The sequence below is a fragment of the Pogonomyrmex barbatus genome, unplaced genomic scaffold (assembly GCF_055798465.1).
Source record: "Pogonomyrmex barbatus isolate J1 unplaced genomic scaffold, ASM5579846v1 scaffold3, whole genome shotgun sequence".
Lineage (NCBI taxonomy): Eukaryota > Metazoa > Arthropoda > Insecta > Hymenoptera > Formicidae > Pogonomyrmex > Pogonomyrmex barbatus.
In genome coordinates, this window is record NW_028297127.1 from 3,356,198 (window position 1) to 3,372,521 (window position 16,324).

The 16,324-nt window shown below is 36.0% G+C and overlaps 1 protein-coding gene across 1 annotated transcript in view; it reads left to right on the forward strand.

The window, feature by feature from the left end:
• The first annotated feature begins 14,091 nt into the window (after positions 1-14,091).
• dpr1 (defective proboscis extension response 1) overlaps positions 14,092-16,324 on the forward strand; it is a 303,032-nt gene continuing 300,799 nt past the window's right edge. The window contains exon 1 of the mRNA XM_011644328.2: positions 14,092-15,116. Coding sequence (XP_011642630.2) covers positions 15,041-15,116 — 76 coding nt within the window. The 5' untranslated portion in view covers positions 14,092-15,040. The remainder of the gene's footprint in view (positions 15,117-16,324) is intronic.

Here is a 16,324-nt window from a genome sequence, read left to right on the forward strand (position 1 = left end):
TATAATAAAACAAAATCAAATAAAAATAAAGTTGAATAATTTCATTCTTTTTCTTTCTATATTGTTATATAATAAACTAAAGAAAAAAAATAAAATAAACTTTGTATTAATTCATATTGGGGTTATCTCCTTAATATCTTTTTTCAAATAATAATTTCAATAATTCAATAATTTTATTGTTAAAAATGCAATGCTATTAAATTTTTATAAAAGCTTGTGTTTGTAGTCATTCTATCATATATACAAGACTAATCCGTTTTAATTTTTCATAAATATATAATGCTTTTCAATTACATAATTTTAAAGATTATTAAAAATTAAATTTCGAATATTATCTATATTTTTATTGATTTATATAACTAAAAAAATTAATTATTTTTTTTAATCAGACAAATTTTTTATTTTAATTTCACTCTTAAATTATTATCTACAATATGTCAAAATATATGTAAAAGATACATTTCACATAATGGATTAAATTGCCATCAATGAATCGTCTGTGAAGGAAGTCGTATCGCGATTGAGGGTCACAAAACTAAATAGTAATAGACGGTATCGATTCCAGCGAGTTATCACTTTCGGAGTCGAAATGAAGCGCGCGCGCGGCCGCGTTCCCAACTTTATTCTATCTTCGAAATTAGTTCAGCCGTCTTGGCACGTCTTTGTCGAGCTGTTGGTGATAAAGTTTAGTATGCTAATTCGCGGAACAGCTGTGCAGCTCCGCCAGCCCGAGCAAAATACCAAAATTATTGAATTTAAATTGCCGTAATTAAAACGTCTTACGGACGCCGACGAATTTCCAGATTTCGAATGATCCCGGACTTCACATTAATGTCGGCCGCCCGCCACGCTACACGCATTGCAAGCGCATGCATTACGTATACCGCATATGGAATTTATTATCTCTCTGAGTTTTTAAAGTTTCTTTAATAAAATCCAACGGATTGCATCTCTTTCTCTATAAAAAAAGAAGAGAGGAAAAATAATGATTATATGAATAAATTGCGATACTGACAAAATTTATGTGTCATTCATAAAAATGAGAATTCAGATGCAAAAGCTAAATAAATAAAAAAAAAGTGAAATAAAAAGGCTAAATAAAAATTGGATAAAATTATTGTATTATCAGATTATTCCGCAATCGTGTAATTGATTTCATATTTATGTTATCTATTAACAAAATACTATTTGCCATTAGAACGACCCTCTTATATTTAATTATTAATAACGGAACGGGGCTTTATCGCTTTCGCAAATTCTCGTTGTCAGCATCTAATTACTTAACTATAGACGAAACTATGTGTGGTAAATCGGTTTTCATCCCATTAATTAATATTCACAGTATCGCGATAGAACCGGCTTTATCGCAAATCACGATTAGATTCCCGAGTATTCTATCATGCTCTCGCTATTAAATTGTTTTGCCTCGCCATCAAAAGAGACTTCCGGATCATATTTAGGATACAATTGCCAGAAAACATGCCGTGTCGCGTATTTAGCGGGTACTTCGCACGCGTGCGAACGCGCACGCGTGAAATCGGGACACATTAGCGGGGCGGTCCAGATTCGGTTTAATCGTTTCCCATGCACTTCGCTGTGCCCATTGTCGGTCGTGGCTCTATAATAATTTAATGCCAGATATAATAAGTTACTTGCTGTCTGGCCGGCTGCCAGACTTGCCCTATTCATTTCCTCCATGAAAGCCGAAAAGCGACTGAACAGATGGAGCGTTAACTTATGGATTGTCTCTTGATGGTGCCGCCATCGCCGCGGCGACGCGCCCAAGTGAATTTAAACGTCGTCTGATCTTAATTGGTCAGCCCCTAATTGAGAGGCTCGTTAAAGGCCATTAATGCGCTACAAGCCAGCGAGATTCTTTCCACTTTTTTCCTCTGACGCGAACAATATACGGATACGAAGTCTTTAAGGGCTTAATATCTGAGGAGGGCGCTCTAAAATCATAAATTCATTGATTTTAAATATTTTTCTTTTTCCATTTTACTTACTGACTTGATTTTTTTGACTCGCTTTCATTTTATTGGTTTATTTAACGAAAAAGAAAACATGATTTTATAGAACATTTTAAAATTACCGATCTATATACATATGAAAGTGGCGCATATTAATCATTTATATGATTTCATTTATATGATTTTATTTTTATAGGAATTTGAATATGTACGTGTGTGTGTGTGTGTGTGTGTGTGTGTGTGTGTGTGTGTGTGTGTGTGTGTGTGTGTATGTATGTGTGTGTGTTTTGTACAAAATTCATATTATAAATATTCTTATATCAATGTCATTTTTCTAAATATTCTTATAAAATGAGAGCTAGAAAAATCAATCTTTTTTATTCTTCTTTATTCTTTTGTACATATATTCCACCTACCAACTTTAGTGATAGAGGCAATCATCACATTTTTATTAATTACATAATTATTGCAATTCCTTAAATTTTTTATTGAGGGAAAAAAAGGATTAAAACAAATGTGATTATCAATTTTTTGAACAAATTTGTCTCATACAGAAACTAAAAACTTTTAGGTTGCCAAGATGAAACTCCATCAGCTTTCGGCAAGAGCAGACAATCGCGCTAGACATTTAATTTCAATTAACGTTGCTGTCGAAATTATGCCAGGCGTAATTCAGCATCGGAATATAACGCGACTCAAGTGTCTGCCGGAATTAATCGCCGGTTAAAATGCGCTCGGCCGATGCAACGCGACAAATTAATTCCCAGAGCGCTCTGTAAATACGGCGTATTATTGTACCGCCACCTGCGATCTATCCACTATTAGCGTTAGCTTGGGGATAGATTTAATCAAAGGTGATAACCAGGCCAGTATCGCAGCGATATCGATTCTCACCCGTAATTGATGAAATGCCGAAAAGATGTATTTAAACGATATAACGAATTTACCGCTTAATCGAGTGCAAGCGATTCATTTATAACGCATGAATTACATCGCAAAAAATTTCATACGAATTATTATATAGGGCAAATTAATCAATAATTTTCCAAAGCAGTTGAATCGCGTTATTGCGTCGATTTATGTCAATTGATATGTCATCCTATGTTACATTTTGTATTTATTTAATGTCAAATCAATATAGTATAAAATCACTTTTATTTAAATTTTTTTTAAAGATTAATGTAAAAATATGAATACATATATTAATAAAAATATTTGCAAACTTTCAATGTAGGATTTTGAAAAATTCTTTTATTTATTTTTATTTACTTTATAATTCAATGTAATTAAAAATTTTTTTAATATTGAATTTATCACTAATACATCCCTGCAATATAATTGTAAATATCTAATAAAATATCTAATTTAATAATAATGTAAAATAAATCATTTAAAGATTTATACAGTATAATTATATAATCTTATAAGTATATTTATAGTGTCGGAATTATTATGTCTTATATATATTATCAAAATCACAATGATAGTCTCAATATTGTGGATATCTAGTTTTAGATATCCACCTAGCCCCCTAAAACTTTCAAAAAATGGTTTAGTCGATATTGATGGAAGTTTTATTAATAGATCTGGCCGGAAAATGGAATTAAGCTCTCGCAAACAAGCATTTAGATTGGTTTACCCCGAAGCGATAATATAAAATATAGTAGTAAGCGTAAAGTTTGTATCATGGCTAAGATTCTTGCGGAGTTCGAAAATTACATATATTCACCAAGATTCAATAGAACTTTTATAATATTAATAACTCCGTCTAAAAGTCTTAAAATGTAATTATTGTGAGAAAATAAAAAGATTATAAATAATACAGCAATATATAAATTTAGCAATTAAAAATTAAAACCGAAAGTAAATGCAATGCAAATCAAAATGCATGCAATACTTTTTAAAAATATAATTTTATTGTGACAAGATAATGTATTTTATTGTAATATTGTAATAGTGTAACATTGAAATAGTAATATTGAAATAGTTTTTTAATAAGTTTAAATTTTACTTTCTTTAACAAAGTAGTGATTTTATGAAATATAACGTTTTCTTTTTAATTACATTTTAGTTATTTTTTTAGTCTGTACAAGATTTTATAAAGAAAACAATATTATTTATAAACTTAAAAAGAAATCATTTATCATTACATACAACTATATTATCCAGAGTGAAAACAATAATTTTCCATAAATTCCATTTTATGTTTCCTCTATTTCCATGATTTGATAAGAAAAGGAATTATGATTTCGAATGTAGAAAACATATCGACTTTCGATATACATATGTATTGATTAATAAAACTTGTATTATTTAAACTTAACTAATAAATGTTAAATTTTAAAAAATAATATCTTTTATACTTATAATATACAAATAATAAGTATTTCATTATTATGTAATGTAGCTTAATAAAAAACTAAAATGCAAAACTAAAATGCAATCTCTTCAATTAATCTAATAATATATTATATTATTGATATAGCATGTAATAATTAATGATAACATAGCATATAATAATTTCAGACATTTCCTGATAATAAGTTTATTTTTAATAATGTAATAGTGTAATAATGTAAAAATGTAATAATGTAAATTAATATATCTATTGAAAAATAAATAAATAATAATTAAATTTAAATAATAAATTTAAATCATTGATTTCTTTTTCTTTTTAAAGTAAACTACTAATATTTTAAAATATATATTCCTTTGAGAAATTTTGAGTTGTAGTTCAAATCTCTGGCGCCACCCGTAGATGTTAGACGGAAGTAGTGAGCAAATGAATATCGATAAAGATGAAATTTCTCGCAAACAGAAATGAAAGAGAAATGGATCATAAAATTCATTAGTGACTGATGTTACAAACAAGATAATAACTTAACTAATGCTGGTAAAATATAATAACATCAGTCAACAATATATTAAGTGACGATAAGAGATACTTAAAATTCTATTTTTCCAACAACTTCGAAATATTGGACAAGAATTAAATTAATTCAATTTAATGTAAAAAGATACATTGAGAAATGTGTCTATTAATATATATATATATATATATATATATATATATATAATATACTAAAATACATATATTCAAAAGAAACAAAAATTAATAGAAAATTTTTGATAGAGAATAAAAAAGCAAATAAAACAGAGCAATATTAAATCTTTTGTAATTCTACTTACAACGCATATAGTTTATATCTGTTTAATTTTTTAATTTAGCTATTTTTTTACACGTGACCTAAATTCGATATATTTAACATTACATTTCTCACAGGTCTTCTCGAAGCTTATACGCATTACTTGATTGCATACAACGCGTGCAATTAATTCCTGTACTTAATCGTCGCCAAATGTATCATCATCAATTATCATATGAATAGTGAATGCCGTTCACATATTATACCACAGCATTTGAGACCACGAATCGGCGCGAGCCAACGATTACAGCAGCATTGTTCCGAAAATCCTCATCATTCCGCTTCGCAACGGAGCCGTAGGATATCCAACATTAAGACGTTGATCCTACAATTTCTTCGGAACCACGGGAAAAGCACGGCAGCCACCTTAGAGCGAACTGTCGCTTACGTTTATACATTGGATTTTACGACGGTGCGAGTTTCTCAGATTTGATTCGGGGCCGCTAAGAGCACATTTCTTGCTTCTCCCTGGAGAGGCCGAGCAAGATCAGGATATATGTTGATCAATGTTCGCAAAGTTCACGATCTCGGAATCCCATATTGCCGCTTGCGAGTATCACGATGAAAGTTAAATCACACGTACGTAATTTGAATAAGGATGCGATGAGGTGATATACATGCAGATTTCCCGTTCTCACGGTTACCATAAGTGACTTGGCCCTTCTCGTCGTCGTCATCAACGTCGTCGTCGCCGTCATCTGTGTAGGAATTTATAGTCGGTGGAAAGTTTAATTCGATGAAACTTCAATCTGTGTGCGCGACGGCACGATATCGGACGCTGTCTCTAAATTACACTCGGCTTATCTCTGCACAGCGCGTGAAGAATTGAACCCGCAGATTCTATTCGTGCACGCTGCGCTGACAAACATTTTCGGAATTCGTCCGGCGCGAGGTTTTGAATGAAGCGATTTTTATCGCGCCGGCCTTTTGTTCGATCCGAAAACGGCCCGTAGTTTTCACGGGGAGATTTATTTCCGTTGCGAGAGGAAAAAAAAAAGGAAAGTTGCAGCATGCGGTAGAATTACTTTCTCCGTAGAAGATAACTCCTGTTATGTCCTTTTTCCATACAGGATATCGCATGCTATTTCATTTCCAAGTTGATATCGTGTAATGGCATTATGCATTACTTAATAAATGCGTGCGGTAAGCATTTTACTTTTCCCCAAGATTACGAAAAACGAAAATGTACAGGATCAGAAGGAATAGAGCGATCGTGTTACTTATGTCAAATTTAAAGAGATGCGTATACGATTTTTATTAATTGCAAAGCACTTAACATCTCCGTGATCTTCACGGATCCCATCTTTACTATGGAAATGCAAACATCAACGATATTTAGTTTGGTACGAGGGTTCATTGTCCAAAATACATTTATCTCACCGCAAAGCGCTTACGAAAGCCTCGTGCGGCCGCAATAAGATAGGACAGATTCTCTCGTTTTTGCGAAGCGCCGGCAACTTTTCGGGCCGCTCACCCACGCAAAGTTTTGACCGGAATTAGCGACACGGTTGGCCTAGAACGGACGAGGCCGTAACTCACCGGCTTCCACTGTTGCCGCACGATTGTATTGCAAGTTCGGACCGAATCGCGGCGCGCGTCGAGGACGAGGAATATTACGTGTCTGATTTAAAACGGGCTCAACTACTGCGAATTCATTACGCCTCGCTTGTTCCGCAAGTCGGATGCAATTCCGCTTGTCACTTCCGTTTCATTTTCAGCGATATTTAACCATGAGACTGTCGAACTTTCTTCGGACGTATTGAGATGGAATGTTCGCGAAAAAAAGATTACCTATATTTCGCTATAAATCATTAATGGTCCGCAGACGAGCTTATAAATGGGAACTAGTTTTAAGTGCAATAAGATAATTTGTTATGACGATAAAAAGATACACATTCTATTGTATAAAAAGATACACATTCTATTGTATTAAGAATGTATGCTGTCATTTATTAGAATTATTATTTCTGAAGGACTTGAATGAACTCAATAACTCTCTCTTTAACAACTTTAATTAATAATTCTCCGCGTCCGATTTGATGTCCTTAATATTGTGTTCCTTTGATATATTATTGACATTGATTGTATTTTCCATTATAACTACATATTTCTAAGTCATGGCGTAACATAGTTCAAATTTCTTACATTAATAAAATGATATCAAAACAGAAAATCACGAAGAAAATACATACATCTTATGCGATCAAGCATTGATCACTTTTCACTAATTTGCAGTATTCAAGCAAATAAATAACAAAAGTTACCTGTGCATAAATTATAATTTAATTGATATTGTATTCGTTGACTTTAATTTTTATTAAAATTTTCCATAATAAGAAAAACTCCATATGTGTTCCATGTTTTTAATTAACATTTTAACTTAAATTAATAAATCAAAAATTATATATAACTAAATAATGATAATATTTCACAAACCTTAAAAAAATCATTCCAAAAATAATTCCATGAATTATTAGCATTAATATTTAATTGTACGCTTTCATAAAATGAGCATTATTATTCGAAAGAAATTATTATTTTAATAATAAAGAGAAAAGAATTTAAATAATAAAATTCCGAAAAAATAATAACGATAATAATGATATCGATAATACGATATCTTAATCTAATGACTTAAGTCTCGTAATATTATCTTGTTATTGAATATGGATGTTTGGCTGCGTGATGTAATTGGCGGGAAAGAACTTCAAAGCGATCTTGCTCCGAGCTTATGCGTCTTTAGTTATTGTGCGTTCGGCTTTTACATACACTGTCGCAGGCAGCTTTTACGCTCTCAGCCCGTTCGGCCATGACGCGAACGACATCAAAGCGGTTGAACGTGTAAGTCAACAACGCAACGACGAGCTTTGGACCCATAATTATGCAGCAGTTGCGTGTACCTTCTACTTTTGCTAAAATATACCCCACGCCAATATTACTCCGTTTAATGTAAATGTACACTTAATCATGCCACTTTTGTAAATATAATATTTATGAATCCCTTTTCTCAGTGAAAATGTTTCATTAAGCATTATAATTCGGAAATATATTTATCAGTTTGATTATGTCCAAACCGAGCGATGAACGAATCAATTAGAAGCGGTTTTCCGATTTCGATGCTAATACATTAATTTTATTTGAGACCGAAAATCGAACAATCGCATCGCGAAACGCACGCGGGCACGAGACCCATTTTGCTTGGCAATACTGTAACATAGATTTCCGATTAAATATAGTACAAGTTTGTGCATCATTGATTTCTGATCTGAATCCATTTTCACGAAAATGACATCTACGTTTGAGCGCCAACAGGCAGGATTTATCGAACTACTTTACATCATTGCCGAAAGCATAAACGATCCCTCCCCTCTTTCGAGTCGTGCTCGTACATCAGTTTTTAAGGGTGATCAATCAAACTTTTCAATACACTTACACGAGGGGGCGGAAAAGTCCTTCCCGATTTAATATACCATTAAGCTTAAATGTGCTGCATCCGGGGGCACTTCGTTCTATCGGCTCCCCACCCCGACTACTTCGTGCTTCCGCATTGAAAACTTAAATTGTGCGCATTCACTTCGTCCTGGATTTTTACTTTTCCAAGTCCCAGCGAATTAATCTTATTTCAATATTGATAAAGTCGGTCGTAAGTCATAGCTCCGCGATCGCGGTTCGAATGCGCTCCGATAAATCACTTCACAACTGTCGACTGGTTGAAAGTTGCTCCATAAACTCATAGCAGTTTGACACCTTATTCCTGAGAATGCTTCTCATTAAAAGTGACGTTCATAAAAAAGAACCACATAATCGAATGACTCCATACGAGCAGCCGAAGAAAAATAATCCATTTATCGGAAAAACAATATCAATTTTTTATTGCCTGAGTAATATCCAGATGTAATTGGGTCAAAGTCATTCTCTCTTTCAATAAAAGTCGAATAGGTAGACGGTATAATTGTTAAAAGAGAAAAAGAAAAAAAGGATACGTAACTATCAAAAACCGCACTAACCACCATTACGGAGGGCAGCGCGGGTTAAGGAAGACATACTAAAGGTAATGGTCCGTTTATACCGCGGAAACGGCCCGTCAAGAAAATCGATATCACTCACAGCATTGAAGCTGTGGAATGCAGTGGGAACCCGCGGGCTGGTTCTTAAGCCGCGATTTCTTAACTGGTAGTGAAATGGCGGTGTTTAACATGAGAGAAGGCGTCTCACAAAGGGCAGCTCATTATAATACTAAATCAACTGCCGTAAAAAACATGGAAAATTCTGATAAGAGTAAAACGAGACGGGGCAACAAAAAGAATACACCCTAGCCTTGAACTCGTAGGTCGTTGCATTTTTAAGTGTGCTACAAGCAAAGCGACAATGCGAAAGTAGCATCAATGTTACCAGAATAATGATAAGTATAATGCCCAAGACGATTTAAAAAGTGTAAAGAAAAAAAATGATAACGACGTGATTATAGCAAATGATGCGTACATCTCACATAATTTAAAAAAAAGAATTCTCTCTTTATTTTTTATGCTAAATTTCAGAATATAAGTAATTTTTAAGTAAATTTGATATAATAAATCAATATTGTTATGAATATGTAAAACAGAATTGAGTATTTATTATGTCACTCAATATCAACGCGAATTTCTCAGTACAACTCTAATCTTCAACCGTGGTATTTCATACCATACTAAAATCAATAAGCAACGCGATATGACGTGAAAATGCGTACGTGCGTAAGCACGTATATGCGTGCGTGCGTGCGTGCGTGCGTGCGTGCGTGCGTGCGTGCGTGCGTGCGTGCGTGCGTGCGTGCGTGCGTGCGTGCGTGCGTGCGTGCGTGCGTGCGTGCGTGCGTGCGTGCGTGCGTGCGTGCGTGCGTGCGTACGTGCGTTACACATCTACCCATGCGGGAGATATCTGCGAGTTGTGAGTTTTTGCGTAGCCATCAGGACTACCCTCCTTGCAAAATTCATTGCATGACATATCGAAAACCCGTTACCGTGTTCGCATTACGCGCATGCGGAGCTGCGATTATGTTTTTCGCGGATACGTAAAAAATAATCATTCGTTAATGCATTTAGGGCTTCCGGCGCGAAATAATATTGCAATTGTTTGTTCGCAAAGTGGCCGCGGCGACTCAATTTAAATAATGTATGCTAAAATCAGACTTAATACCAGCCTTCCCTCCCGTGATAAAACTCTGCGACTGTTTAATTCCCCGACGATTATCGAAATAAAAGCCAAATTTATTCTCATGGGACAAGCGATTCGAGAGTATTACCAACACAATGCATTTTCGGTTTGGGATTGCGTAAATATGCTTAGTAAGTTATTGCACTATTCATGTCGATATAATCTCAGGATATTTAATGAGGTAACACCATTTGGATAAAAAAAAAATAAAATCATTGCAGATAAAAAACGTATTGTATTTGTATAAACATAATAATTTATTGCAATGTGATAACAAATACAATTAATTTTTCACAATTTTTAAAACAAATATATTTTAAAAATTAAAATTTAAATTAATTAATAAAAATTTAATGTATTATTTAATAAAATGTATTTAATATATTTTTGGATTTCAAATTTTATTCATTTAATTCAATTATTTTATATTTGTTATAGAGTTTCAACAGATAAATATCAAGCTCTATAATATTTACTAAAAAGTACAAACTATTTAATCGTTTTATGCAATATTGCATATCACATTTAACAGATTCAAAACAATTAATCTTATTACAACCTTTTATGGCATTAAAATTACAGTAGATAGTATAATACAGTAGTAGTATAATTATTAATAATTATGAAATCAACAGTATCTACTGTAATTTTATAATAGATAGATTATGGATTTAATTTGGCAATAGATATTATTCCATTAAAACATTTACTACATTATTAACATTACTCCAATTAACCATCATGAAAGTATAAACGTTGCGAAAATGGAAGCGTCACTGGAATCATCGCGAAGATTGATCTATTCTAATCTACACTGCGGTGAGAATTCCAGGAAATCAGGGCTAATGATCTGAAATTGCGCGGAAATACGCCGGACTCCCAATGTTCACACCGCACATTTAAGCGCGACGGTTTTGAGTTGTGGCGATATAACCGCTTGCTTACGTGCATGATACCAACGAAGGATTAGACCGAGACAGCCTATATTCGGCTTTGCGCATACATTGGGAATTCTCTGGCGGTTTCACCGTGGATCTTTGAGTATTATGCAAGCAGATGTATGTCAACTAAATATTTAGTCGAGATGTCAGTAAGTTATACTGCACACGAAATGTCACCAGTTCAAAGTTTTAGCCTCACAGTTGCACACATAATTTCACAGAGTATTTGTTGTCACACAATTAATCTAAACAAATAAAGTGAGTAAGAAAATACTGCGTAATATCACTATAGGTGATTAATTTCTTTGCATCTTAATGCTTAATTTTATCAATAAATGTACTAAACAATTTTTTTGAAATATTTCTTTTTTATATTAATATATAGTTTTATTTATGCTAAATAAATTTTATTATGAGTCCGGCGAATACCTAATTATAAATACAATTTTTACGAATATTTATGTGTAATCGAAACTTGTAAATCGTAAATCGTATGTAAATTGTATGTCGAAACTTGTAAAAATTTATCGTCTATAAAATAAGTTCGTGTTACAATTCGAAGAGTGATTAAAGAAGAATAAACTTAAGAAAGATCTTAAAGAAGAAATACTAGAGAAAGATCTTTTATAAGATTAAATTTTTTAAATTATTAAATATGAATGCTATATTGTCCAGTTCAATTTCAGTTTAATGTGATAATTATTATAAAAATTTATTTTTTATAATTATCCACTATATTGGTAATATTGATGATAATCCAAAAATTTTTCACTTACTTAAATTGTCTACGTTAATACTTAAAATATTTACATAATGCACGAAGAAAATTGAACAATACACGTCGAAATCTGTCTTCACCACGATGTATATCGCTACATACCGCAGAACGTATTGATGTAGCGACTGATTAATGTAGCTATGTCCGATTCACATCAGGACCATAATTCAATAGATCCCTGATATATTATTCCGCTCGTAAGATCAGCTACGCAGGATTCTCGTTAACGTGGAGCGTTCGGTGTACCGACTGCGGGCTTGAACAAATACCACTCGACAACGAAGGCTACACCATAGGTATGGTATGCCGCACGGGCTCGTATAGACGTGTAACAGGCGGAACATTTTGCTCTACATCCGTCCGATCAATCCCGTCCCATCTGAAAGCACGCGCTGGAACGTATCCTTTTAGAATCGTTAAAGCTCGTCTACACGTTTCGATGGAGCCCATGAAGCCGGAGCTCGGCAAAGCCTCGTTCTATGATCTAAACAGAGTGACGATCCGCCTAAAAGAAAATCAAAATCCCGTTTGAACGGATCCGACATTACATTGAAATAGTTTCGTCAACATCGAGCCGCGAAATTTCGGTGAACTCTCAAACACATTGAAAAATACTTGCGCGATCGATAAACGGACGTTCCGGTTATTTCGGAAGATTTGAAAGCAAATCTGTTCAATCACATGATTAATTCTCACTCGATGATCAAAGACTTAGAAGCATTAACGTTGCAGTAAATTAATCAGTGAATGCAAGGGAAATCGAGGATTAATTGATAACGGGCAATATGCACAAAAGAGAAATAAGGATATTTTCATTGATTGAAATTTCGTGATATCATTTGTGTAAAAATTAATACACACTAGTACCCCATCCGTAGTGAGGTAAATATCGCATTTTCAAAGACAGAAATTTTGCTCTTAGCTACATGTTTAACTTTATAATTTAACAAATACGTAATTCGAAAACGATTTCAATGGTGAAACTATTAGTTCGTGATTCTGCAGATTTGCCAAAGCTTGGATCGCCAGGCTTTTGGATAAAGCGCTCATAGGCTTCTGTAAGCCCTGATATAGTGTTCGCAATCCAGAGTTTCTCCTTCGCGTACTAACATTAACAGCAATTATTGTCGATAGGGGCGAACCTGCGGCGCATACTTGGCAACGGTATTCACGTCGATAACTTTCTGTAAACAGGAACACGTTACGCGTCGCTACCAATGTGCTGCAGTTTGGCAATACTTGCTGAGTCTTGCCGGGGTTCAATGATCCGTGGTGCAAGCACGCGCAATTATCAACTTTGAAAGAGAGAGAGAGAGAGAGAGAGAGAAAGAGAGAGAGAGAGAGAGAGAGAGAGAGACTGTGTATGTGTGTAAAGTTCTACTTTACTCTATTAAAATATGTTCATTAGAGCCGTTAAAAATAACGAATTATTTCGAATAACACATTCAATATGAATAATATTAGTGTTTTTTTAGCAAAATATATATTTGTAATAATTATGTGTATTATTATAAAATATTATTCTGTAATATTTACTTACAATGTCTATTTCTTACTTTTATAAAAAAAAGTATCAATTTTCGCGACTACATTATATAATCAGATCGTCGCATTTGGGACAATGACGATTTGCATAATCGCAAGAAGAATTGCAAGAGCCGCTAATAACTGACGTTTAATACGAGTGAAATTCGCCGATCTGTCAGCGGCGACAGCCGCTCATAATTCTTGCGAAGACGTCGTCGGGAGTAGTTGGGGTCGACAACAAGACGGACTCCTCGAACGGTATGGTCAGGGCGTATGTGTGCTCCGGTGCACCCCCGATTTCGCAGCGGTCATCCCCCGGTGGCCGCGGCATCGCGCGACGAGAGATAGACGAAGAGGAGAGAGGCAGCGGAGAGGCAGAGGGAAGAGAAGAGAAGCGGTCTGCGCGTAACCGGTCCGCGCTTTATCCGCGGCGAACGCAGCAAAGTCATCGCGCAAGCGCGCCGGGCAAAGTGTTCCCCGCAGGATCATTTCGCGCCGCGACGCCGAGCGGCAGGCCTCATCCGCGCCGGCGGCTGGTCCATGCGGGTTCAACGTCGTCGCGCGGGAGGACGACGACGACGACGACGACGACGACGACGACGACGATCCAGACCCGCGTACGATGACGATCGTCCGGCAGAGCCTCGCGAGTTAATCGGTGAAACGACGAAGTCGGATCAGCCTGATTGCCGACCGAATGCGATCGACGCGTGCGTCCCGGCCGGAGGATGCTGCCCCTGAGACGGGGCACTCGCGGTTCGCGCGTCGCGACGCCCGTCCAGGCGGAGGCTCCACGTGAGCGCGGCTGTCATCGGGGACGCGTGCAGGTGCACCACGGCCGCGCGCGAGCGGCCGCGAAACGTCGTCTGTGAGCATCTGGACCTTGTTATCCCGTGGATTACCGATCGAGGATTTATGATCGATAATCGCGTAGCGATTATCTGACGATACATTGCTGATGATACACTGCGGCGTCCGCGTTCTGACCTCTCGCGAGTTCGCAGCTGATAGTTTTTAACGAAATCGTGCCGCTGCACGATGGTGAAATTAATAATTAATAATTAATAATCTTCTCTCCAGGTGTTAATCGTGGTGCAATGAGAATTTCTCCGTAGGAACGTCCAAATGTGCATGTGCAAGAATTGAGAAATTGCGCTCATAGTGAAGTACGGAACACGTGCATGGTTTTTACGGCGTAAGCTTAGGTGTTGGTTTCATCTCGAGGAGGCATCGTTCTTAATTTGGCAAAAACCAAACCGCGTTTTCATTACGAAGGATATGACACGGTGAAGATATCGCACAGTGCGCGAATACGGCGATAGACGTAAAGATCGATGAGTATACATCGTGTTCGCAGTAGCGAGTACTCTGCTAACGATTAACGAGCAAGGATCGGTAGTGCAGCGAGCGATCGAGGTGTTAAAAATGCTGTGTCGCTGGCTCATGGTGCTGGTACTCGCTGGTATTCTCCTGGTTATCGAGGCGATCGCGGTCAGCCAAGGTACGTTTCAATCTCGGCCGAAACCCTCGGAACGTTAACGGACGACTAAGTCGTCCAGCGAGAACTCGACTTCGTCGAAACTTACCGCGTTCTTGCGGGAATGTTCGAGATAACGTGATCTCGCGGGACTAATCTATGTAATTGAATGTCAACGATGAAACCTGAATCCTCTTACTTTTGCGTTCGTCCAGAAAGTTTATCGCATCGCCGAAATTAATACTGAAGAAACATAATCTTTACGATCAAGCGCCACTGATAAAGTTTCCTTGCCTTCTCGTAATTAGATACACTTATGGTACCATTAACGCTCGCAACGTTCACGTTGAAGGAACATAATCTCCGATGAAATAGATGTTCCATAAAACCAAATGTGTAACATCGCAAGAAATCTCTGCTCCACATGATGTTAGAGCTTTAAGAATCTTCCAGAAGTTGAACAAGCAAGTTAAACTTTTTCGCAGTCGTCTACCTCTAATCAACGTGCGCGGTCTTGCATTACTAATCGCAAATTAATGAGAAACACATAGTAGTGGAAAATTCTAAAATGCTAATTGGAAACAAGTAACAACGTAACAACTAGTAACAACGTACTTAAGACTTGACTTCAAACATCGGAAACACTCTACATTTCTTTCAAACAATTAGAGTATACGCGAAATTCTAATAATTGCACCGTCGAAATTTAAACGAGATGAGAAAAGACAGAAATGTGAGAGATTCCCTTTATTTCCATATTTTTTTTTTATATTTAAAATTTGACGTTTAATTACAGCTACGTCAAATACATTTATGTAATTTATGTAATTTAGAATTTGGCACGCATTTCCTGTAATGAAAGAACAAATCATATCAAAGATGTCGCTTCCCTAAGGTCTTCTGCCACTGGTATAGGAATTTTGGTGTGAAATTGTGCGAAGTTACGTAACGTTTGCTCGTTCGCGTAGCTCCAGTTGTCGTTCATAGCGATCCAAAGTAATTACGCGGGTGAAGATTATGTCAGTTCGACCGAACCGCACCAGCGTCCCACTTCCAACTTGCAGAAATACTCCGCGCGGCGAGTTCGCGGCTGCCGAGTTTGGAAACATCGCGGTCGCGTTCAGTCTCGCGCCGCTAATTGTCGGTTCATAGTCAGTGATCCAGGATAATTGCGCGGGTGGTGGCTGCTCGAGTGCGAATGCACCGCCCGGGACCACGTACCGGGAGATGGC